Consider the following 26576-nt stretch of genomic DNA (forward strand, 5'->3'; position numbering starts at 1 on the left):
TCTCATTATTATTATTATTATTTATTGCTCATAATTATTCATTACTTCTCTCCACCTTGCGGGTTTCTGTAGAACTACTACGTCAAACCCTTGCCTTTGCTTTGTGTTGTCGACAAATTCGACTTCGCCCTGCCATCTGCTAGCCGCCTGGTTAGCTCAGATGGTAGAGCGTCTACCCCGGAAAGGCAGTGGTCCTGGGTTCGAGTCCTGGACCAGGACAAATTTTTTCTTCAACTATGAGGCTTTTCTTTCGAGGAACCCGTATGGGTTTCCTTTGTAGCAATTGCTACGAACTGGTGGATGTCTGATTTTCCCTTTATTCATTACTTCTCTCGACCTTGCGGGTTTCCGCAGAACTACTACGTCAAATATAGTAAATCGGCGTGATTCGACTCAAAGCGGTCAGCGCAGTGCAATCGTCTCTGCGAAGCAGCTCGCGCGCCTGGCTAACGCGTTTTCTCCTCGCTACCATCGGCAACAAGAAAACTATTTGTATTGTCAGTTATGAGCGACATAAATGTGCAGACATTGATTGTGTTGATGAATACAGATGCTTTATTACCAACTGTGGACAGGTCGTAAGTGCCGTCAGCCTCGGATCTGACAGCCAGCGAGCTAGGCCTATATACCATTTCCCAGCGATTGCCAGCTCGTCTGACTTGCTTGCTGGCTACACCGTCTGCGTCGATAAGCGGCAAAAGTGGTCCGCGTTCTTGCACGTCACTGGACACTTAGAATTGACCCCTTTGAAGAGAAGCCAGATTTGCTCGTTCCATTTCGAGCGTAAAACCGGCTGAACTTAGAGCAGTCCGACTATCTTCCGCCAAGACTAGGTAGCCCCAAACCCGATGCTGTGCCGACATATAGCTCGCCTTGTGTTCTGCTCCGGAATATGCTTTGATCCCAAAGCACCCGCGACAAATGCCTTGTACTACTAGTACCACTGCGTACGCATATTGATAGCTGTCACTAGCCGCACTTTCCGAGTCGCTGCTCTGAAGTGGATCCAGTCAAATGTGGTTGGCCACGTCTAATTTGGTGGCGACTACAGCAAGCAGGAAATAGTCGCCGCTGGACGATGAAAACGAGAACGACGGCGATAGCGAGCACATTGCAAAGCACGTGCAGACGAACTAGCAGCATGAAGCTCATGCGCTGGTGAGGGTGGCACGTCACAGTTTTGTACGATCACGTATCCAGCTGTGTTTACATTCCTTCTTTGACATATCGTTGCTCTCTCAAACTTAGACTGGCCGCTACAAACAAGACTTCAAATAATTACCTCTCGCGCTCTGAAGCCAATGATGTTTCGTAGCGTGATTAGTGGGTCATTAGCTACTCATTGCAGCAGAAAAAACAAGATCGAAAATTTTTGTGTCAGTACTCCTTTAATCTCAAAATTGGCATTCACCGAATAATTTGAATTTGACTGATGAACTTCTCCATAATACAGCATTGTTATCGGGTGAAGCATACCAGGAATGAAAAGGGGCCACTGTCATGGAACATCATACGCATTCCTTAATTTTGCAGTAGCACATGCGCCATCTCCAGTCGCAGTGCGAGCACCCAGACGCCTAATAAGCATACTGGCAGCCATTCAGAGCTGTTTCTGACATTGCTGTGGCAATTTGAGGCCTCATATCGGCCGCCATGCATGTCTTGTATATGAAACCGTTAACAGGGCCTAGTACACATAGCTTAATTACACGCGCACGCATGCGCCTTGCACTGAGAAGTGGAGAAAGACCATCTGTGTTTTTGGAAAGCTAGCAAAATAGAAGGCAGTAAGATGAAAAAACTCCGAAAGTCCGGGGGACGTTTAAAGCCAACAAAAAGAGCAGGGGTCTATCTAAAACTCTGAAGGCCTACCAGTAAACTTATTTAAATCAGTAAATTTCCACTAATTTCGCTGCACGTAGCGATGTAATACTTAGCAGACGTGATCGTTAGCGAGCATAGTATGCACAGCGCTTTTCAGCTCAAAATGAATAGAATTGGTGAGGGACCCTCTAAGGGCTCAAATCACCACAGGCACACTCGAAAAATCTCTGAAGGCCTGCTAATAGACCTATTAGGCATATCAGTGCTCACACTGTGACAAGGTGGCGGGTGCAGTCATGTATAATTAAGGAATACACACAGTGTCCCATGACAATTGCCTCTTCCCATTCTTGGAAAAGACGGGGAATGCGGGAGATGGAAATTCAAGACAATGAGCAAAACGCGAACAAGGTGAAGAAGACAAGTCCACTTGTCGAAACGTTGGCTCCTGCATTCACCTTATTAGCGTTTTGCTCATCTTCCCATTCTTGTTATGCGTCACTGCAATACTTTTGCATAAGCTTCACCACGTAACATTGTTGTATTGAGGCAAAGCTGACTTTCAGGAACCAGCATGCAACGCCTCATGCCTTCCGTGCTTTGAAGCAATTCGCGAGGGCCACAAAGGCAGAGTCGGTGCCTTTGCTGACAGCGGCGAATTCTTTCAATGAAAAACATGGTGCAGAACTTAACAGTGAAGATCAAAGCAGCTAGGCCTAGTGTTGCCACGTTGGTGGCTACAGCTGCCAGCAGATCAGCGTGCGAGAGCGCCGGTTCGAGGCGGCAAGGTAATCAAAATGGTGGTAATGATGGTGGCTTTGATTATTGTTGTTTTGGACCGGTGGTGATGGCAGAAAGTCCAGAAAATGGGACTGCAAAGGGTTCTCGCGTCCGAAATTTCAGATTTTCTTACACGTTGACTCTATGGGGGACGTGGTGGTACCGCGAAGCCGTCCGAACTATCAGGCGTCCGGAAAGTCTGTCGTTGACGGTACACTGGCAACTCCTCCAGCGCACAACACGGCATCAAAGAGGATTCGTTACGATGCCTCTCTGTTACTCAAGCCAGCATTACCACGACTTTTGTTCCCTTTCAATAAAATTACCGCTCATTTTCCCTGATAGAAGCAGAAATTTCCTGAGTTTTCCCTGAGTATTTCCAGACTATTCAAAAATCCAGAGAATTCCTGGTTTTCCCGGTCGGTAGACACCCTGAATAAACAGCCTGCCTTTGTGTCTGCTGTTTCCTTTTGCTGTTTTTTTTTCGTTTTCCGATTTTTGCCCAACAAAAATCACGTTTTACTAGTATATGTTGTGTGCACCAATACTTCAAAGAAAAGTTGTTTTACTGCCACTCTCATGATGCACCAGATATGATTACCTTTTGCTCCTTACTTACGAGCTGCTCCGTTGATTGAACATCCAGTTGTGAAAGGCATTACATGTATCAGTTAATGTAAACAAACCTGCCTTTTACCAAGCAAACTTTCTACTTTACTTTGTCTAGAAATGAGAAATACTCAGTATTTGATTCAAATTGGAAATTTCGCTATTCGTACATTTGTAGTTTAGGGCATAAAGAGTTGTAGAGAGGATCAGTGCCAAGTGTAACAAAGACAGTTGTTAGCTTTACAACATACGTCAGGTGGAAGACCACTGTCAGGGCTGGAATGAGCATCTTCACCAGCAGCATGTCTAGTGGAACTTATAACAAACTTGGGAATCTGAAAAAGTCCAAGAACATCACTAAAATATATGGAAAAGTCCCATACAAGAAGACCTATAAGTACAAGTTATGACAACCACAAAGATGGAAAAACCATGTGGCAAAGCTCTCACTTTACTCATTCACCAAAATATAGATAAACCATGGGTCTCCGTTTTTGTTTTTTTCCTATACAGAATCTTCATAAATTGCTTGTGCCAGATAGCACAATTCTAGTCCTTGAGTTAGATTGCAGAGGCAGAACATTACTTGCACAATAAGTTGAAATGCATAATTGAATAATTAACATAATTTCCCTAATTCAGTTTAGCTCATTACTATACCACACATATCACAATTTACAAATGGTAGCCGGTGAGTTTGGAAGGCATATCCAATTGGAGGATGGCACCAGCCTGGAGATGTGTGCCGTCAAATTTTAGTTGAAACTGCACTGTGGTCCCATTTACATTTTTAACCCCCTCTGTGTCTGGACAAGCTGGGTAAGTTCATGCGTTCCTTGGTAAGAACAGCCAAGGACGAGTTGTGCTTGTGGGCTGTAGTTTCCAATTTCTAGCGAAGTCCTGGATGAGCCGATTTTGTCTCAGTGCTTCGTCGTGCCTCTGATAGACGGCAGCACACCTTCCGTGCAGAAGCGCTAGCAGGTACAAGTTTATGTCAAAGAAAGTAAATCAATTTGCCAACTTGGCCTATTAAAAATGTCGCCTCTGGCAGCTCATACTTTGCTGGCTTCTTTGCAAAAAGTAAAAGCTGATTTCAGTGATGAATTGAGTGACTTCAAAGATGCAGTATATTGCTCTGCAAGTAAAGATTCTCCATGTACTCAGCTCATCTTCCGAGAGCGGTTCTGGTAACCTTGAGGTTGTAAGGCAGTGGTATGAACTCGACGTAAAGCCCATGAATAGCCCAGCTCACTTCGTTTTTGGTGTCTGCAGTTAGGACATTCAATGTGGAGGACACAGGTGACCCATTGGAGAACTTCAAACTATACTCTGCAGGCGAACATAGAGTTTTATTAACCGTTTTTATACCTATCGCACGGTATATGATATAGTGCTGTTAAGCTTCTGTTTTACATACAATTAGGCTTGATTTTGAATAAATAAACATGTCAAGCATTGTCTGCAGTCTTCATAAAATTCCGCAATAAATAACTTTGACCATTATTGGACAGAATTAGGGATAATGGTCCGGCACGGAAGTGGTTAACAAAACACTATTTTATGCATTGAAGCAATAAAGTAACTGGAGAGCGAAGGTATCCTGTCACACACTTTGGAAATGAATCTGAAAATTTATGTCATCCTGAGAACTTGTTCCAAGTGGATACGCGTTGCACTCACAACTACAATTAACAAATTGCACTATGTGCCATAAAGTACTTAAAAACAGAATTAGTAAAGTTGTGTTAATTGATAATGCATTTCGATTTCCTGTGCAAGTGATGTCCACTTGGTAGCTATCTGCCGCAGGCGATTTTTAAGAATTCTGAAAATAGGTGCCAGACTGCTGAACTCAGCAGAATTAAAGAGAATGTGAACTTAACCAATGTCAAACATCAATTCAAATTGAGCATAATTTGAGCCTTCAAATAGCTAGCCCTGCTAGCATGGCATCGATTGTCATAAGCACAATGAGGCACGCGACATGCTACCATTGTTGTAGCATGCTGTCGATTGTTTCACACTATTTCTAAACATTTCATATGATACTTTTTTTCTTGATGTACTCCTGTCACTAACTCCTGCAACACAATGGCCTGGAGAGCACAATAAATAAATGTTACTATATTCAACTTTTTTCGCTGCTACTTAGCGCTAGCCAATTACAATTTGATTCTGAGGTGAAATTCCATTATTCCTATACATTAGCATGGCCTCCTGAATACTGCAAGAAGTAATTATCACTACGTTAATACTACAATAGCGCTTGATCTTTTACAGATGCTTTAGGTGTGTTGCTTGAGCACTGGTAAGCATTCTTTCAGCAAGATAATTGTGTAGCTTCGCTGTCAGTGTCTATCTTTTGTTACTGCCAAAGCTGCAATGCCCCTCAGAAACATAAGGCCAACAGCAGCTAGATACAAACACAGTACTTGCCTTGTGGTCTTCAAGTAAAACCAGGGTACCTAGACTAATGTCTTCCCCATTCTTTTTCTGAGCCATCAAATTTTTTGATTTACTCCAAGAATTCATCGTTGTGTTTTCCAGAACAGGGTCCTTCTTCAATCTTGCAAACTGAGTGAAGTCAGGCTGCATCTTCGTAAAATCTAATAAGGGGACAACCTTTTCAACCTTCTTTCGTGCTCTTACTGGTCCTGCTGCCTTTGCTGCATGTAGAGAGACAACATTATTGTCAGATGCACTACAGGCATTATATCTGCCTTTAGAGAGATTTAACAAGACTTGAATGTAATGTGTTACAGGTATGACCTACAATCAGTTATAGCTTCTTTTTTTTGTACTTGTAACAACACTTTTTCTGAGTGATAATATTGATAGTAATTCTATAATGTTTTGCAGCAGCAGATTACTAGCTACATTATTCAATTATATTACTCAGAAAATAGCACAAAGTGTGCTACTTTGTAACACAATGCAGCCTGTGGGAATATTTCCTCAGTGAATGAACAAAAACAGTCAAACTATCCAAACTGTACACCTTGAACACATCCACACACATCAACTCAAACATCTGGCACTTCAGCACTTTAACACATGACAAAAGAAAGTGAATAGTGATATGCACAGCTAGAGTGTACACCTGTAAAGTGTTGAGAGTTGCAACTTTGCAAGAAAAGCAGGAAACCACTGAAGTAAAATACCAACTACATCTAGTGAAAATTGCATGTCGAAAACAATGAAGAAAACTACACCAGCTTAATTTGGTGCAAGTAGTTTTATGAAACTTCACAATGTATGAACTGAAAGCAAACTGAAAGCAACAACAAAGAATAGGCTACTTTTTTTATTACTCATTCAGTTACTGTTTTGCGGCTGCAATTTAAAACTGAAATCAATCACATTTTTCAGTGAGGTATACGTAAATGTAAAAGCCTTTTACTTGTTCGTTTTTTTTTCTTTGTTAGATTAGATTACTTTGAGATCAAAACTAATGAAACATCAAGGCATCGTCATAGTAAGTTTATCCCATTACCGACTATAAAATATAATTGTTTCAAGTTTAGTTACTTTCCCCGAACTTGTAGAGACTGGAACTCTCTTCCAGATTCTGCTGTTCGGTCGACATCATTAGCTGAATTTCTACGCCACTTAGATAATTTCATCTATGGCACTAGCATAGGGCGATGAGGTCAGATTGCTGCTGTATAAGATTGCTGTTCTGATTTCTGACTGATGCATTTTTGATTTTGTTTATGTGTGCATTTCACGAGATCTTTTTTTTTCCTTAACCAATGTATAACTATGGTTTTCAATATGTTCTGTACTACTTACTTTGCTGTTCAGTTTCATTTTTTTTTCCACTCCTGTTACAGCCCCTGAATGAGGCTGACAGTATTAATAAATAAAATGAAAATGTAGAAGACTAGCTTTAGGGTCAACTATTATGAAAGCTCTCATGCCCCCAGACCACCTACTTCACATCATTTGACACATACAAACAGTAGCACTACATATAACAGGGTGTCTACCAAGTTGACATTTCCAAATTCCCTGAGTTTTCCAGGTTTTCCCTGAGCACCTTTGCAAAATTCCCTGAATGAGCCAGAACTTTGTTTTATGTCAAGGCAGACTGACACCATGTTGCTCAGTGCTGTCACTCTCTAGAAGCATGTTTAAACAAAAAAAATGACTAAATCTAGTTTGAATAGTAAGGAGTAATCTCTATTTTATTTAAAAAGAAAACAGAGGGCATAGCAAAAAAAATGGCAAAACCCATTCCAAATTGTGTCGAACATTATCAAATATGAATGAAAAGGAGATGCATACATAAGTAAATATTTTTGAATATAAGCTATTTCTATCAACTGATAGCAGGCTTATCGGTATGAGGCCTGAACTTTGTCACGACTAATATTTTCTCTCTGCAGCTGGAAATTCAACCTCAACGGTCCTGACATACTCTCAGCCCGTACACAACATCTATGTTGGGTTTCACTGTTTTAAAGAGTTTATTTTGGTTTCAATGAGGGACACCTACATCTCGGTGTCAGCCAACACTTTGTTTTTTGAGCTCAAGCTCCTTCAAAGAGGCGGTGGCATGCTTCCTTTCCCGTTAATTCGTCGGTGCGTTGGTCCTTTCTATTTTCATCCTCCTCCTGCCACGCATTCACCCCATGGATCATTTGAAGCATCGCCTTGGTCAGTTGTACAGTCAAAGTCCGATTTTTCGGACTCCCTAGAGGCCACAAAAACATCCGAAAAAAATGAATGCATGTCCTTAACTGTCCTTAAGGGCTAAAATTGCCATAGGCACGCCCGAAAAAGCTCTTAAGCCCTGCCACTACACTCATTAGGCATATTGGGGCTCGTACTGTGACAGGAGATGGGGTGCACGCGTGTATAATTAGGGATACATACTGTGTCCCTTCACAATCGCCCCTTCCCACGCTTGTTATCCTTCACCGCGTAACAATGCTGTAGTAAGGCAAAGCTAACTTTCGGAGACGCATTACGCAACGCGTTGTGCTCTGCGAACTTCGAAGCCAATCAGGAGGATTTCAAAGGCGGAGTCGGTACCATTGCTGACAACGGCGAATTATTTCAAGGAAAAACACAGCACCGCACGGCAAGAAGCTTAATAGCGAACGTAGAAGCAGCTAGGCCTAACGTTGCCACGGTGATGGCTACGGCTGCCAGCGGATCTGCGTGCGAGAGTGCCGGTTCGAGGCGGCAAGATAATAAAAATGACGGCGGTGGTGGCTTTGATTAATGCCATTTGGGACCTGCAGTCAAGGCAATATACATTGACTATATGGAGTACGTGGTGGTGCCGCAAAGCCGTGCGAATTATCGAGCATGTTCGAAAAATCGGCCGTCTGGAAAAATCGGTCGTTAACTACTCTGGCAATATTTCCTGCCGATGACACGGCATACGTTGCAATTCCTCTGTTACTGGAGCCAGCATTAAAACGACTTTCGTTCCCCTTCAATAAGGTTACAGCTAATTTTCCCTGAGTTTTTCCAGACTATTCAAATTCCCCGACAATTGCCGGTTTTCCCGGTTGGTAGACACCCTGATATAATCAATTTGGGGCACGTGAACGTTTAAGATCAGAGTTGAACTTGAATACAGTTAAACCTCGACATAAAGTATTAAGAGGAAGCTTTAGCTCGGGTGCTCCTATCTAAATACATTTAATAGGAGAATTCGTTTTTCTCGGCAACCACTGCACCAAATTTGATGGAGTTTGTTGCATTTAAAAGAAAAACTTAAAATCTAGTGACTGTTGGTTTCGGATTTTCGATTTAGTTCGTCAATTTTTTTTATTAAAAATTGGCAAAAATCGCAAATTTTCAGAAAATGAAACTATCAAGTTTACAACTCCGTAACTCAGCAAGAAAAAATATCACAATTCTGTAAATTGTATCTGATAGCACATCTAAAGCAGACAAATTTGACATCTTAGGTACACATGAATCTCAAAAAATTTATGTAATTACAACTTTTGCAGAACCCTAGTAAACAACATAACAAATTAACGTAAGACGTAAAATGACACATCAAATATGTCTGATTTGAATGATCTAATGTATGGCGTTTCCAGAACCGCGATATCTGTTTTTGATGCAGAGCTATTAGTTTGTAAACTTCGTGCTTCTATTTTTTTCATACTTCTGAATTTTTGAAAATCTTCTTAACAAAATTCAAGCCCTAAATCAAAATTCCACTTCCAACAGTCACTAGAATTTGACCTTTTCTCTCAAATGCAACAAATTTCATTAAAATCAGTCCAGGGGTTATCTCAGAAAAACGGTTTTGCTTTTTTACATGTATTTGAATAGGCCGCGTCGGAGTTGGGCCCGAGCTAAAGCTTCCTCTTAAAAGGAAGCTTCCTCTGCTTCTTCCAACTATCCAGGCACTATGATGGTCTTGCTGTGCATGTCGCTGGGTTTCTTGCAACACCACCAGATGGTGCTTGCATCCATGCATCCCGGCTGGCGCCGCTGAGGGCTGGGATGCATAGTTCGTGCATATGGCATGTGCTATGTTTGCTTTCCTATGCGACAAAAATGCAGGTGCTGGGGTGAGATCACATCCTGGGCTGTGATAGTGTAAACAATACAATCATCGATAGCCTGAAGAGAGTGCTTGGAGCTGGCATCTCAACAGCATGCTGGTCACGTATGCACAAGGAGCACATTAACACGCGCTCAATGTTCCGGCACCGAGTGACATGGTCGGACCTGTGACAAGGTGGCCGTTGCGGAGCTCCGTGATGATTAGAGGGAAGAACCACCACCTCCACCACAAAGATGTTATGTAAGAGGCATTACTATTTACAATATATTTACATTGAGGTACGCAGCAACAGGAGGTATTCAGAGGCCTGGAGTGGGAAGAATTGGGGATAAAAGTTGATGGAGAATACCTGAACAACTTGCGATTTGCTGATGATATTGCCTTGCTTAGTAACTCAGGAGACCAATTGCAATGCATGCTCACTGACCTGGAGAGGCAAAGCAGAAGGGTGGGTCTGAAAATTAATCTGCAGAAAACTAAAGTATTGTTTAACAGTCTCGGAAGAGAACAGCAGTTTACGATAGGTAGCGAAGCACTGGAAGCGGTAAGGGAATACATCTATTTAGGGCAGGTAGTGACCACGGATCCGGATCATGAGACTGAAATAACCAGAAGAATAAGAATGGGCTGGGGTGCGTTTGGCAGGCATTCTCAAATCAAGAACAGCAGGTTGCCACTATCCCTCAAAAGGAAAGTTTATAACAGCTGTGTGTTACCAGTAGTCACATATGGGGCAGAAACCTGGAGGCTTACGAAAAGGGTTCTGCTGAAATTGAGGACGACGCAACGAGCTATGGAAAGAAGAATGATGGGTGTAACGTTAAGGGATAAGAAAAGAGCAGATTGGGTGAGGCAACAAACGTGGGTAAACGACATCTTAGTTAAAATCAAGAAAAAGAAATGGGCATGGGCCGGACATGTAATGAGGAGGGAAGATAACCGATGGTCACTAAGGGTTACGGACTGGATTCCAAGGGAAGGGATGCGTAGCAGGGGGCGGCAGAAAGTTAGGTGGGTGGATGACATTAAGACGTTTGCAGGGACAACATGGCCACAATTAGTACATGACCGGGGTAGTTGGAGAAGTATGGGAGAGGCCTTTGCCCTGCAGTGGGCGTAACTAGGCTGATGATGATGATGACGCAGCAACAACCGAGATGGTGGACAGCCTGCACACCAGAAAGACCAGTCTTCTTTGTCATCTGCTCCAGGTAGAACGTCTCTCTCGGATTGTGTTGGCTTCGTGACAATATATTTACTGAAAATTGCTTTTGTATGTTTTTAAAGTCAGCTTCGCCGCAGTACAGCCATGTTATGCGACGAAGCATACAGAATGTATTGCGGTGAAGCATATTTGCTGCGTAGAGAAGCGTGTCAAAAAATAGAAGGGGGAAAGAAGGAGGAGAGAAGAAAGTCACAGGGCCTTTGCCAGTGCTTTTGGCTACCCTACACTATCAGCTCAAGTACCCACACTGATACCTCTTCTGCTACCCACACTGATACCACTAATAATCTAGCGAAGTGCCTAAAAACACGGTATTCAAACTACAAATTTGGCCAAGCAGCAAGCTTGGCAATGTTCTTAGACCTTCCTAAAGTAGTTGAGTATACCACCAGAACGCTTCAATGGCAAACTGGATTAAAGATCTGCCTTTAGAAGAAGCAAGGAAAATTTGAACACCAAGAAAACCTGGTATTTCCTCAACAACAAAAGCTTCTAAAAAGGCTCGTGCATGCTGACCAGTCGGTTTGAATTATTCAATATCATGATCCAAATAACAAAAGCTTTGGCCCATAAAAATTTATGGGCATCGGCCAGGACTTTTGGTCAGGATCGAATTAACTAAAAAATCAAACTAGCTGGCCTCAAATTAACAGAAAAGTCCACTAGTACTACGGTTTAGCACACTACAACAGGGTGCCTACCAAGTTGACATTTCCAATTTCCCTGAGTTTTCCAGGTTTTCCCTGAGTGCCTTTGCAAAATTCCCTGAGCGACACAGAACTTTGTTTTATGTCAAGAGACGGGCTGACACCATGTCGCCTGATGGTGTCACTCTCAGTAAGCATGTTAAAAAATTAAAGAAACTACTTAATCCAGCTTGAATAGTAAGGGGTAGTGTTTATTTTATTCAAAAAATAAACAGAAGGGAGGAGTTAGTAAAATGTACAGCGAAATAAAGATATATTGGAAAAAAATGCATAAAACTCATCGTGAGACATTCTCAAATATGAATAAAAACGAGGTGCGTAGAGAGGCAAATATTTTCCAAGATGAGCTATTTGTATCAATTTTATCCCAAGGTGCCGGAGACTCCATATAGAGGGCAAAGTCAAGGCGGGAGAATGCCTCTCAATTTTATAGTGACCGATCGTAAATGCATAGTAACTAATATTCATTAATTGTACAGTGAGTCGTGCTACGTTTCATCAATAAATATATTGAATCGCCCGCTCAAATTACTTGCAGAGGTTAATTATTGGGCCCAAGAATTACATCAAGGGAAGAAATAATCTTTTGCGATTACTACCGAAATCCCCCACTTCGCTTTCACGAAGGCATCACCCTCTTTCAAGGGACGTCAAAGAGGGCAATGCCTTCATGAAAGCAGTCATTTGAAGCGATACATTTCACTGAGAAGTGGAATGGGTGTAGCTTAAGAAAGCTGAACGTGCAATTTACTCAAAGCGGAATGTTCACTGTCCATTCCTTGTGACCAAGACACAGTAATGGCAAAAATAAGTTGCATTCGCAAATGTTATGCCGTGACTGAAGGGGATATTGCAAGATTCGCAGTTTGTTTCTCCGGTGTTCTTGGTGAGCTAAACAAGGCATCTTTATTTCTAGGGAAAATTAGGGGCATGGTATGGATAAGGTGTAGGCAATGCTCCAAACGGGTGGGTTAAATGCGCATTTTCAAGTAGAATAGGTATGCAAGTGTTCCATAGCCTTATTAGTCTGTTTTATGAGCGCTGTAAGACTTAGACTGCTGCGTGTGCATAATTACAATAACAACTCAGATAAAATCGTGCGAACATAAGGGGAACAATACGCCAAGTTTATGTACGATGATAAATGCATGTTGATCAAATACAGCATCAAAAAATTGTGAACAAGTGTTTGAAATTATCACGCTGCTGCTATTGTCCCAAGAGAGCTTAAGATAATTTCTACTTTGAAGGAACAGGCAGCATTTCAAGTGGAATGTGTCACATAGTTTTAATATTTCTGGGTTATTGGGAAGCTTTACAAATAATCATTGAACCCTCATTTCTTTTTCTTCCTTCGCCATGCATGATATATTAGTTTCGGCTGGTGTCCTCACAGAACTAATGAAGGCAGCTTCGTTAGGTTTGGTGACTGTAAGGACAAATTAATGGGTGATGTGGAGGTAATAAATTATGTATGCGAGCACTCCAGCGTGTTTGAGAGTGTCTAACGAGAGCGGAAGAATTGAGCTCGGTGCTCTGGCAGTACTATAAAAGCCGCCACGACCAAATTTAGCGAAAATTGTTGGTGCCCAATGGAAACTTCCTGTGCAAAATGGTTGGATCAAATATAGCCTTTGAAAAATTTTCTTATTCAAGCATTAGAGCGTGTGATAGGGCCGCTATCAACTGTGCTTCCCGGTGTCTTGACACAGCTGTAGTCTACAACAGGTTCATATTTTGTGGAAAGTAGAGGGGGGCCATTGTAACTGCAATGTGTGACAAAATTTGTACGTTCCTGGTTCGATTAAAAGCGTAAATAATAATGAGCCATCGTTTTTCTTTCCTTATTTTCATGCGTCATAACACCTTCCGTCTTTGTTTCAGCGATGTCCTCCATGAACTAAACAATACATTTTGTTTATATTTGGCGAAAATAAAGGGCGCATTATCACCAATATGTAGGCAAACTTCAAAGATAAAGAACTAATTATGATATTTTTAGTATATTACGCACTATTCGGAGCTTTATGAATGTGTTTTGCGAACAAAATTTATCCCATTGCCCTGGAATAACTGTGAACTCAGCAGATATCAAATCTGGTGGAAATGGAGTGTGTTGGAAGGGGGGGGGGCTATAAAGCACTAAAGCATTGCATACCCCCCTCAGCAGTTATAGTGGTGGTTTTTAGCAGCTTCGCTGGACATCCACTGTCGCAAGGCCGGGATGGCGAGTTCATTTTTTTTTGTGTATGAATATTGCAAGTAACTTATGTTGATTGTGCGTCGTCGCCTACAACCTCAACAGTACTATTACCTAAACTAGCGATACATTTATGTTCCAGACTTAAACAGCAAGTACAATTCTTTGTCGAATTATTTAAATTCTTTGTAGCAAATGTGCCTTTTTATGTACGCTGTACTGCTGCTACTGGGTGCAATCCGAGACCACTGTGGGTGCACTCATTGCCTTTTGCCCCTTATCATCGAGATGTTATATAGTTGCAAGAGATAAATGTAAATGCAGCTAATTTTTCTGGCCCCGTGTTTCACCATGTGTGATTGATAAATAGGTCCCTGTCGGTTAAATATACTTATAACAGAAGCATATCCAGGCTATTTCACTTATTGTGACAGTAATTGTCAATATATATATATATATATATATATATATATATATATATATATATGTGTGTGTGTGTGTGTGTGTGTGTGTGTGTGTGTGTGTGTGTGTGTGTGTAGAGAGAGAGAGAGCGAAAGGTTAGACCGTCTGCGGTTTGCCCCCCCCCCCCACACGCACTCTAGAAATAGTTGGTACGCCACTGCAAGTCTTTTGCTGCTGCAGCACATCAGAAAAAGCTCTGAAGGCCTGCCAGTAAGTACACTTAATTCACCAAATAGGTGCTCATCCTGTGACAGGAGGCAGTGGGTGCACGCGTGTTTAATTAAGGAATACATACTTTGTCCCGTGACAATTACTTCTTCCCACGCTTGTTGAGCTTCACCGCAATAATTTGCGCACGCTTCACCGCGTAATACTGCTGTCGCGAGGCGAAGCTGACTTTCGGCAACCAGCATTATGCAACGCGTCGTGCTTTCCGAGCTTCAAAGCCAATCGCAAGGACCACAAAGGCGGAGTCGGTGCCATTGCTGACAGCGGCGAATTTTTTCGATGAAAAACACGGCACAGAACGGCAAGACGCTTAATAGCGAACGCAGAAGCAGCTAGGCCTAGCATTGCTGCGGTGGTGGCTACGGCTGCCAGCAGAGCTGCGTGCGAGAGCGCCGGTTCGAGGAGCGACGAGGTAATCAAAACGGCGGCGGTGGTGGTTGTTTTATTAATGCCGTTTTGGACCTGCCATGACGGCAGAAAGTCCGGAAAATCGGATGGCGAAGGGTTCTTGCATCCGAAATTTCAGACGTTATTATACATAGGCGCTATGGGGTACATGGTGGTGCCGCAAAGCCGTCCGAATTATCGGGCGTCCGGAAAGTCGGTCGTTGACTAAACACTGGCAACTTCTCCTACTCGAGCCAGCTTTACCGCTACTTTCTTTCTCTTTCAATAAAATTACAGCTACTTTTCCCTGATAGAAGCACAAATTCCCTGAGTTTTCCCCAACTTTTTCCAGACTGTTAAAAATCCCTGAGAATTCCCGGTTTTCTCGGTTGGTAGACACCCTGTACAATGCACAAAGGGAGTACCTTTCCCTATGCGCAGACGCCAATGTTCTGGTCCATGTGGCACAAAGGGCAACTTGTCTGTGAAATATGAGTAATCTTGAGGTACTGGTGCAAGATACTTGACAAGCTCCGACATGCCACCCCTGTGAAAAAGAAAGAAAAATGCCACTTATGATATTAGAAACAAAATACCAAGAGATCCATCTCTATCAGCACACAATTTTGTTCTTCAGCACCTATCTTTATTTTTGCATTGAGAAAAGCAAACAAATAGAAAAATGGTATTCAAACACATACTTGATCAAGTCGTCAGGCCGCTCTGGGCTGCGACAGGCATCTTCAAAAAGATCAGCACTCCCGTCATCCAGGTCATTGCAGTCACCTACATAGGGCAGACTTGGCCCTCGTTCCTCCGTGGCTGCAACACTGGAGTTCGGAATATGAAGGCTGGACATGTCCGATAATCCTGGGGTCTGGAATGAGAAAAAGAAAGGAGGTAGGTGCCGATTTCTTCGAATTCAAATATTCTCCCACCCCAACTAAGTACAGTCAAACCTCAACACAACGAAGTCGGTAAAGTTGGCAATTTGCTTCATTATATAGAAATTTCACTGTATTAAAATTTGACCTTTTATGCATATAAGTAATGTTGCCAATTGGTTTTCTTACACAGAAAGGGGACGCACAATTTTCCAAATTATTGGGCAATCGACAACAGTAAATTTGAACGAGAAAACAATTAACTTTGATAAATTTGGGAATCGGCGACGAATGATACGGTTCCATGCCACGCACTTGGACGATATCTTCTCGGCGGTACGAATTAAGTGAAGCCAGCCATGCTTTCGCGTACACTCCATCCCCGCCGCTGATAGTGTCATCCGCACTGGGACGACGCTATAAGGAAAAGTGCCGGCAGTGAGAGCAAATGCTTCGTCTGCCTCTCGCTCCAACATGTATCAGGCGCGTGCATGACCTTGCGCCTGTTCCTGACATGCGCACTATGGTCGGCCCGTTATCACTCGGTCAGCTATAAAAGCAACACTTCCCAATAAACCTGCGTTCTTCTTGTTCTGGCTATCTTGTTGTTGTCACGCCCTTCACGGCACGCATACATGGCGTCAGAAGTGGCTACGACGGTCTAGCTTCGGCAGCGGTGGAGTACGAAGCATGGAACGGCTGCAGGCACCGGAGCCCCTGCGTCTGGCGGGGAACGTCTCGGCATCGTGGAAGCGTTTCAAGCAAAAGTTTGAGCTCTTCCTGCAAGCAACGGAAGTGAAGGACCAGCCAAAAAGTGAGGCTTCGAAAGCTGCACTTCTGCTGAGCATCGCGGGTGACGAGGCGCTCGATGTATTCAACAATTTCAAGTTCAAGCCGAACGTGAGCAAGGATGACTACAAGACCTTAATACAAAAGTTCGACGCCTACTGCACAGAAGTGACCAACGAAGTGCATGAAAGATACCTGTTTCGCACGAGGACCCAAGCGGAAGGAGAACCGTTCGAAAAATTTTTACGTGACTTAAAGAAACAAGCCTCGCAGTGCAACTTTGGAGCATCGCACGACTCACTGGTAAGAGACCAAATTGTCTTTGGTACCAACAACGCTAAGCTATGGGAGAAGATGCTTTGTGAGAAAGAGCTGACGTTATTGAAAGCAGAAAATATGTGCAAAATTGCAGAGTCAGTCGCACAACAGAATGAGGTGTGGCGCAAAGCAGACGGCTGCGTCGATGCCATTTCGAGGCGCACAAACGAGAGCAAGGTTGGCGGGGAACAGTTGCAGTGCACGCGTTGTAACCGCAAGCACAGACCGAAGCAGTGCCCAGCATTTGGAAAAAAATGCTATGTGTGCCAAGGTGTCAATCACTTTGCTATATGCTGTAGGAAGTCGACAGAAGTGAGTGAAGTCAACAAACTTCAAGAGAGCGACTTTGATGTCTTAGATGTCTGCAGTAAAGGTGGAAAAACCAATGAGTGGACTGTAAAAGCTCAAGTTAATGGGCAAGGAATTTCCTTCAAAATAGACACGGGATCACAAGCCAGCCTTTTGCCGTTTTCAGTCTATCGGAAACTACCATCAAATGAACTACAGCCGACAAGCACAGTGCTGCGGGCGTATAACGGTGGTGTCATCACGTGCTTTGGGACAGTGTCGAAAATTGTGCGTGTTGGAAATGCACACACTCCGGTGAAATTCTTCATTGTAAAAAATGGTCGCCAGCCCATACTGGGACTAGAAGCCAGTGAGTCCTTGGGACTGGTTCACCGTACTGTGGATGCTGTGAACGCGGCTTCTGTATATGGTCCTCTGAAGGATTTCAGACATGTCTTCGAGGGACTTGGTTGCCTGAAGCAGCCCTATCACATGGTCCTGAAACCTGGAGCAGTACCGGTTGTCCAGCCAGCTCGTCGTGTTCCTTTGGCCCTGGAGGAGCCTCTCAAGGATGAACTCGAAAGAATGGTGCGGGCTGAAATCATCGTGAAAGAACAGGAGCCTACTGACTGGGTAAGCCCCCTGGTACTTGTGAAGAAAAAAGATGGCAGTCTACGAGTGTGTTTGGATCCTAGGAATATCAATCAGCAGGTGAAAAGGCAGCATTTTCCCCTCCCTAAGCGTGAAAACTTGGAAGCAAAGTTAGCGGGCGCCACGTACTTCAGCTGCTTGGATGCTAACTCTGGCTACCACCAGATAGCTTTGGATGAAAAAACCTCGAAGATATGTACTTTCTCGTCGCCTTTTGGAAGATACCAATTTTTGCGTCTACCGTTTGGAATATCGTCTGCACCAGAAGTGTTTCAACAAACAATGACTCAAGTTCTAGACGGGCTACCGGGCGTACTAATATACATGGATGACATTTTGGTGTGGGGTTCAACGCGGCGAGAGCACGACGAGCGCCTAGTAGCTGTCCTGAAAGCAGCCGCAAAAGCTGGCTTAACTTTTAATGCACAAAAGTGCAAGTTCGGCGTCACAGAAATCAAGTTTCTTGGTGACATAATAACCTCAAATGGTATATTACCGAACCCACAGCTCGTTAAAAGCATGATTGAAATGCCGGAACCAACAAGCAAGCCCGATGTTCAACGCATGCTGGGAGTGTTAAACTACTTCGGAAAATTTGTGCCGCGTCTGTCTGAACGAACAGTGTTGTTGAGAGATCTTATCAAGTCTCGCTCAGATTTTCAGTGCACTGAAAACCACGCTAGGGAGTGGAAGAGCGTAACACAAGATCTGGCCACAGCTCCTGTGCTTGCTATTTTTGATGCTCAAAAGGAAACCAAGATTTCGTGCGACGCTTCACGGGATGGTGTAGGAGCAGCTCTGCTGCAACGTCACAGCGATGACTGGCGACCCGTAGCGTATGCATCACGCGTTCTCACACAGGCAGAGCAGAGATACGCTCAGATTGAAAAGGAGGCCCTTGGCATTTGCTTTGGATGCGAAAAATTCCATCAATTCATCTACGGGCGAAAGCTACTCATTGAAACTGACCACAAGCCACTCGTGTCGATAGCGGAAAAATTAATTGATGATATGCCGCCCCGACTGCAAAGATTTTTTCTTCGTCTGTTCAGGTATGACTTTGTTTTACGCTACATTCCAGGAAAGAACCTAGTTCTGGCTGATATGTTATCACGATCCACGGCTGATGACTGCTGCAGACAAGACACAAACATGAACGACGTGGAAATTCACGCAGTGCAGTCCCTAGGTTACATGGTGACGCCAACGACAGAGCGCGAATTGCGGACAGAAACTGCGCGTGACAGCTACCTGCAGGTAGCGGTGGAACGTTTGTCAAGGAGCCAACCCGTTGAGGGTGAACTCAAGCCTTTTGCGCAAGAACTATCTGTTGTGAATGGGGTACTTTTTAAAGGCCCTAAAGTAATCGTACCCCAGAGCATGCGAAAGAAGATATTGTCCAGAATTCATGCGGGACACCTTGGGGTTCAAAAGTGCAAAGAGAGGGCACGCCGCCTTGTTTTTTGGCCAGGCCTTAACAGTGAAATTGTAGCGCTACATGCAAGCTGTTCAACCTGTAAGAAATATGCTTATGCGCAAGCAAAAGAACCTCTACTGATGCGGTCAGTTCCCAGATGCCCGTGGTACAGGGTTGGAGTGGATATATTTTTCTTTGCTGGAGACTCCTACCTTGTCGCTTATGATGCCTTCTCGAACTTTCCAGAGGTCCAACAACTCCAGGACACTACCTCAAGGACTGCGATAGCTGCACTAAGCACTATCTTCGCAAGATATGGCGTCCTGTTAGAAATTTGCACGGACAATGATCCTCAGTTTTCGAGTTATGAATTCGCCATGTTTGCACGAAACTATGATTTTTCACATGTAACTTCTAGTCCTCATTACCCGCAGCCAAATGGGTTGGCAGAAAAAGGTGTACAGATTGTAAAACGCATCTTGAAAAAAACCCAGGAGTCCGGGGATGACTTCTGGCAAGGACTACTGGCTTATCGCTCAGCTCCACTTGAGGATGGGCGATCCCCTGGTGAACTGTTGCAAGGGAGGCGCCTGCGAGCCAATCTTCCAGACTTCCATGAAGTGCCCTGCACTGAGGTGAAAATGCACTGCCAGCACGCACAAGGCAAACCATTGCCGAGGCTTTCTCGAGGGGACGTAGTACGGCTGCGAGGAACGAGAACGTGGTCCCGGAAAGCGAGGGCAAGAGGCACGCAAGCTCCAAGGTCCTACCAGCTGGTAACTGAAGAAGGGCAAGTTCTGCAGCGCAACCGCAAACACCTCATACGAACGGATGAGCCGTATGCTGAGACAAGCAGCGAAGACGGGGACGACACAACCGAAACGAGCACGCCTGTCGACAACCCTCAGGTACCTTAAATGCATTCTTCGGCCGGATCAACATCGCAGGCTTCGGAATCGTCACGAACGACTGATGGGGCACAACAGTACACAGCCAACACAGAAGGAAGGCCAACACCGGATTCTGTGCTGATCCCAGCTCCGAGAAGATCGTCCCGTAACACTAGACCCCCGCAACGCCTTCGCTATGACGAGGCATTTAATCAAATTGCTTAACTAATGTCAAGAGTCTGTTTTGTTTGCTCACACGAAAGGATGTATCAGGCGCGTGCATGACCGTGCGCCTGTTCCTGACATGCGCGCTACGGTCGGCCCGTTATCACTCGGTCGGCTATAAAAGCAACACTTCCCAATAAACCTGCGTTCTTCTTGTTCTGACTATCTTGCTGTTGTCACGTCCTTCGCGGCACGCATACACAACGTGTCACCAAAACTTGAGATTATGCAACCTCCAATACTGAACGATACAATACAACCTCCAATACTGTCAACCTCCAATAGTCACATCCCCCTTTTTCCCTTTGCTTGCACGGGAAGGCGGCACTCGTGAAGCCACCATCTTTCTTGTCTTACCCTTGTCGCACACTTTCTCTCGCGTAAAGCACTAAGTACGTGGGCTGCGATAGGATCTTATCGAACTTCGACTTTATAGGGAACATGATGCGGCTCCACTGGGGCGGTTGCTCTTGTTGCATGGTGTGTCATCTGAGAGGTGCGTTTGCAAGAAGCCGCTTGTAATTTAATCATTTGACGACCTGCGTCCGGGGAAGTTTCCCACTTATTGTCTCTGTATTTCTTCGCAGCAGAAGTGAAATTTCGTTTTTTGAAATCGCATACAAACACTTCGTTATACTGAGGTTCTAAATGCATGGTGTTCTATGGGCAAGAGGTTATGAAAAGTTAAATACTGTGTTATATTTAAGTTCATTATATCAAGGTTTAACTCTATAACAAAATAAAAAAATTCAGACAGCATAAATAGTCTGGAAAATGAAAACTACTTACGTGCCCAGGTTGCCATGTTATTAACAGAAGAAATAATCCACACAACTTTTAGTAACAGCACTCCAGAAATCCAGGCAATAATTAAGTGGCAAGAGCAAACAAGATAGTTATTCCAAATGTCTCAGATATTTAGTTTAATACAGTTCCCATTTGGCTAAAATTTCGTTCAAACTAGAAGGGTATGACAGAGGGTGCCGTTTTCAGTTTACTATCTTTGGAAATGCCAGCTTTCAGTGCATGCCAAGCAGGTACACCAGTAAAAGCAGTCATGAGAAATTAAATGTGGGTCAGCATCATATTAATGTTCCTTAGTCGTATATGGATGCCAGGCCCACAATTAGGCACTTGTGATGGAAGTATGAAAATTTATTACTGAAAGTGTTCAATGGATAATATGGCCTGCATATTGGGAACAAAACAAAGTGTAATAGTTACATCCGTTGAGACATCAAAATTTCGATTTCGGTCCTTCATATTTAGAATATTGCTGAGACCAGAGCTGACGTGTCAACAATATTATATGAAGGAAGAGCCACCCTGATATTTAGTATACCTGGCTTACGGAAATCAAAACTAGGAGTGTTTGAATGTTTGAATCATTTGAATAAACTGATTAATGAGGCATGACATATAGTTCTGTCTTAATACTCACATCATGCCGTTCTGCTTCAACACTTTCATTCCACATGCAGACGAGACCAGGGTCTTCACAAATCCCATTTCTGTTGTTCAGACATCTTCGCAGGTAATCTGGTAAAGAAAAAGCAAAATCCCACAATTTAAGCCTACGAATACATAATGGTGGTGCACAATTTCAGTCTATAAATGCACAAAGACTATAGTATAAATACACCTTAAGGGGCCCTGAAGCCCTTTTTCTTGAAGTCGAGAAATGCATTCGAAGTTAAACTAGACTACTTCAGAAATACCTTGCAGCCAAAAGTACTTCAATGCGTTCAGCAGAAACGGAGTTATTGGCTATCAAAGATCACCTGTTATCCCCTTTGCAGTACTCCCGCTCCTTCAATGCCTTACATTGCGAAAGCTACAGCAGAGCGGGACGTGCCCCCAATGCTCCGTCTGCTGAACATCACCATGGTGTGCAGTTCAAATTTGATCTTGGATGTTCACACAGACGCCACTATTTACACTTTTGGTGCCTACGACATGGCAAACACGGTTGTCCTCCGCAAACCGCAGTGCGCTCAGTGAGCAAGCTCATTGCAACACCCCAGGGTGGTCGCGTTATCTATGCTTTGTAGCAGACCATATCTACATGCAACTGTAGTGCATATGCGCAGTGTTTGCTTTGTGCACAACAGGACTGGATTGTGCACTCATGCTCATGCGCTCCATTCTAGCCGTGCTACCTGGTTCGGAACGGCATTGTCCTGCACTAGTTTGACTGAAAGATAGTAGCCACATTTACCTTCCCCATTTTGAAGCGCTGTCAATCACTCACTATGAAGCTATGTCTGCCAAGTCTTCTAGCCAGGAGTGACTACTACTCAGCGTGCATTCGCAAGTGCATGTGTGGTCTGACCCTATGTTTAGCATGGTTCGAGGCTAGTTCAAAATTAGCTAGACCCAACGACTACGACAATGATTAGCAGTGTCACTAAAGCTTCATTCCTACAGGAGTGGGGAACTGAACATTGTGATCTGTCATGGAATCGAACCATTAAATTATTTGTGTGTGAAACCACGCATGCACGTGTGAGCATGCGTGCACATGTGCCAGAACAAAACTAGTTCACAGCAATCATGACCTCATTTCTTTCGTTGCAGCACCTGAAAATAATTCAACACTTTGTAATATCTTCCAAGGTCATGTATCAGAGTATTCTCAAACACAAGCTCAAGCTAAGCAATGCTGTCCTGCCTTTCAGGATTGTTACCTCTGTGCTAAATGTATCTCCTAACCCTCCCACTTCACACTCTCTCTCCGTGTGAGCGTGCATGTGTGCGTTATGTAACCCTTGACAATCTTCATACCATATTTTTCCACATATAACCCACACCACCAAAACTTAAACATATGTGACAATAAAGTCGGGGTGCAGGTTATACGCGAATTTTGCCTTGAGGCGTGGCTTCACAGGGGCGCTACCGTGAAGCCACACCTTAAGGCAAGGTTCTCCACTACTGAAAGTTTTATGATCTCCTAGGGAACCCCATCCTCGCCCCACCCCTGCGTGTTGAAATTCCCTTCTCCTTTCCTTCATGGACACCCATTCTCCTTCTCTATATGGGTCGGCATTTTGTGTTTATTTGTTAGCAAATAACACACGGAGCGCCGTCAAACTTGTACATCACCCTTTCCTGCGGCACTCCCTCGGTTTGCACGAAGTGCTTTGGAATGCGGTGGAGAAGTGCTTCGCGATGCAGTGGAGACACATCACCGTTGGAATTTTCGGCACAGTCACATTTGCTTTGTCATCACTGCCTATGATCCATCCATGCTGTCATATTCAGTCATGCGAGTGCTAGCTGCAAAGTGTCACATGTTACGCGACTTATTCGTCCCCGATCACGTCCATCGTCTGAATCCAGCTTTATCAGCATCACCAAAGAAGGGACAACAGAGCCTGCTGGATGAAGATTTGACGTGGCCGAGTCGTGCATACACAAATGGAGACTGTTTTTGCAAAGATTTGAGCGTTGCTGTATACAGTTTTTTTAAGCAGGTTATATGCACACTTTCTTTTTCTTATTTCCGGGCTGTTGTAATTGGGAGTGCGGGTTATATGCGGTCGCCAGTGGCCAAGTCGAGGGAGGGAGTTTACGGAACGTAAGTCCCCCCCCACACCAAAATTCTTCCAGCTGGCACCCTGATCCCTTTTATGCCTAGCATGTCGCCTATGAGCAAAGGCGTATATCCTTCAGATGCCCGCCCCAGACAAGTAGAAAATGGTACAACGCCTTCAGGCAGACCAAGGGCCTGTTGAAGGTAATTGTTGTGTGGTAAACTTGAAGAAAAGAGCGCTACGAAGACGCGGACTAAAAGAGGAACGTGTACGAAGGACAAGGCGCTACACTTCCAACTAAATGCATTTTTGAAGAAACAGGATTTTAAATAGATACAATCTAGAATGGCCCATCGTGACATCACGACCTCCCTATCTCATTAGAAAAGCTATCTCTTTTTCGGTAAGCGTCACTGAAGGGCAACTAATGCACGTGCCCTCGGCCCTGCACTTCAGTGACGCTTACCAAAAAAGAGATAGTATTTCTAATGAGATAGGTAGGTCGTGATGTCATGATGGGCCATTCTAGGTTGTATCTATTTAAAATCCTGTTTCTTCAAACATACATTTAGTTGTAAGTAGCGCCTTGTCCGTCGTACATGTTCCTCTTTTAGTCCGCGTCTTCGTAGCGCTCTTTTCTTCAAGTATGCAAAACCAACTCGCCCACATCAAGCTTCTGCCTGTGTGGTAAACTTTTGTTCTTCAGGCGCGTCGCTGGTTTTAGACATGAGTAAGTAGTGGGGTACGGCTTCAAAGATGAGGAGTAGAGGTTAGAAACAATAGAGTAGATCAAGTGAAGGGACGTACAATTAAAACCCCTGTGCTCTTAACTGTGCTTGGTGGTTCCACAGTTACTGGTGACCCAGACTACGAATGTGATCTTCAATGGATCAAGCCCAGACTCCAGACGACCTGAACTCCCCTCCTACTGTCTCTGCAACCGGTCAGATACCTTCTATGGGTGTTATAGGAGCTACAGCTACTATTACGCTACCGCAGTTATGGCCCACCGATCCCACGTTATGGCTCATACAAGCTGAAAACAAGCTCTGTAGTCATCACGTAATGTCCGAGTTTTGCAAATATGAACTGGGAATATGGCCATGGCCAAGATATGCGACATCCTTGTCCAGCCATATCAGGAAACACCATGTACGGCAATCAAAGAGGCTCTTCTTCGCTATCTCGTCCCGCCTGCGCATCGGCGTATTCAGCAGCTCCTGAACATTGAAGAGCTCGGTGACCGACGTCCAACTAAGTTTCTAAGTCACCTGCAATGCCTCATTGGTGACCAACTAGACTCCTTGGACACGGCCGTATTACATAAGTTGTTTCTACGTTTTCCAGCCAATGTAGGCATGGCTCTCGTCACAGCTAAGCATAAGCCCTTGTTGGAAATGCTGAATGGCTGACGATATGATGGACGTTGCTCCGGCACTCATAAATGCTGTCCGTAGCTCTCCACTTCCTAAAGTGGATTCCCTTCAGAAAACAGTAAATGAGCTCATATCTCAAGTCGCCAACTTGCGTCAGGAATTGCACAACACTCACAACTTCAATGACCGACCCTATCTAACTCATCAGCCTCTCATGCCACCTTCCCTGCAACGGTTGTTTCAACAACCTGAACGCAGTTTTTCATCACAGGGCCTGTGCTAGGTACTACCACCGACGTTTTCGCACCGCAGCTCGTCAATGTGTGTCACCCTGTTCGTGGCACAGAGGAAACATTCAGGCCAGTCGTCAATAACAGCGGTAGACACTAGTGCAGAGGTCAACATAATTCCTGTGTCCAAAGCTGACCGCCGTCTCCGCGCAAAGTCAACCTCCTACAAGCTATCAACTCTTCCATCATCACAACTTATGGACAGAAGTCTCTTACCCCCCGATCTCAATCTTAAGAGAAGGGTGCCATGGCTATTTTGGATAGCAGACGTCCGCTATGCCATCTGAGGGGCAGATTTCTTGGGCCATTTTCATCTGCTCGTGGACATGAGCCGCAGTCGCCTGGTGGATAACATCACGGGTCTGTCAGCATTTTCTGTTGCACGCTACTGCTCTCAGCCTTACTTTCATCAAACTGCCTACCTCGCTGTATGCAGCTCTACTCAACTAGTTTCTGGAGATCACTACACAGTCTCTGATGGATAAAACCCCTAAACACACTGTAACCCATTTTATTATTACCAGTGGCCCACCTGTCCACTGCTGCCCCAGCTGACTCGGTCCTCATGAACTTCGAGTTGCCCGCAATGAATTCGAGCGTATGTTGTAACTAAAAATGATTCGTCCATCATCCAGCTTGTGGTCATCAGCACTACACATGGTGCCTAAGAAGAACAATGACCGGCAGCCCTGTGGTCATTATTGTGCACTAAATGCGGTCACTGTTCTCGACCGATACCCACTACCCAATACAGTATACGCTCATTACAACGGACCCGCAAACAACAGACTACCAGATATAGCTGACCATATTTGACCCTTAGTTTGGTCTGCCTATTTTATTAACGCAATGAAGTTCCCTTTTAACATACCACATTACATTGGACTATTGGCTACAGTGGACGAAATTAGCGGGAATTTTTGTCAAAATCGGGCGTATAAAACGGACT

The 26576-nt window shown here is 44.1% G+C and overlaps 1 protein-coding gene across 2 annotated transcripts in view; it reads right to left on the reverse strand.

Annotated features, from left to right (window-relative positions):
• The window catches only part of barr (non-SMC condensin I complex subunit H), a 74951-nt gene that overhangs the window by 19898 nt on the left and 28477 nt on the right, over positions 1–26576 (reverse strand). For both annotated transcript variants that reach the window (XM_075677171.1, XM_075677170.1), the window contains exons 9-13: positions 21867–21964; positions 15665–15840; positions 15389–15510; positions 5650–5879; positions 3465–3548 (exon numbers count right to left, since the gene is read on the reverse strand). In XM_075677171.1, the coding sequence (XP_075533286.1) occupies positions 3465–3548; positions 5650–5879; positions 15389–15510; positions 15665–15840; positions 21867–21964 (710 nt within the window). The remainder of the gene's footprint in view (positions 1–3464; positions 3549–5649; positions 5880–15388; positions 15511–15664; positions 15841–21866; positions 21965–26576) is intronic.

The sequence above is a fragment of the Dermacentor variabilis genome, unplaced genomic scaffold, assembly GCF_050947875.1.
Source record: "Dermacentor variabilis isolate Ectoservices unplaced genomic scaffold, ASM5094787v1 scaffold_12, whole genome shotgun sequence".
In the NCBI taxonomy this organism is placed as follows: Eukaryota; Metazoa; Arthropoda; class Arachnida; order Ixodida; family Ixodidae; genus Dermacentor; species Dermacentor variabilis.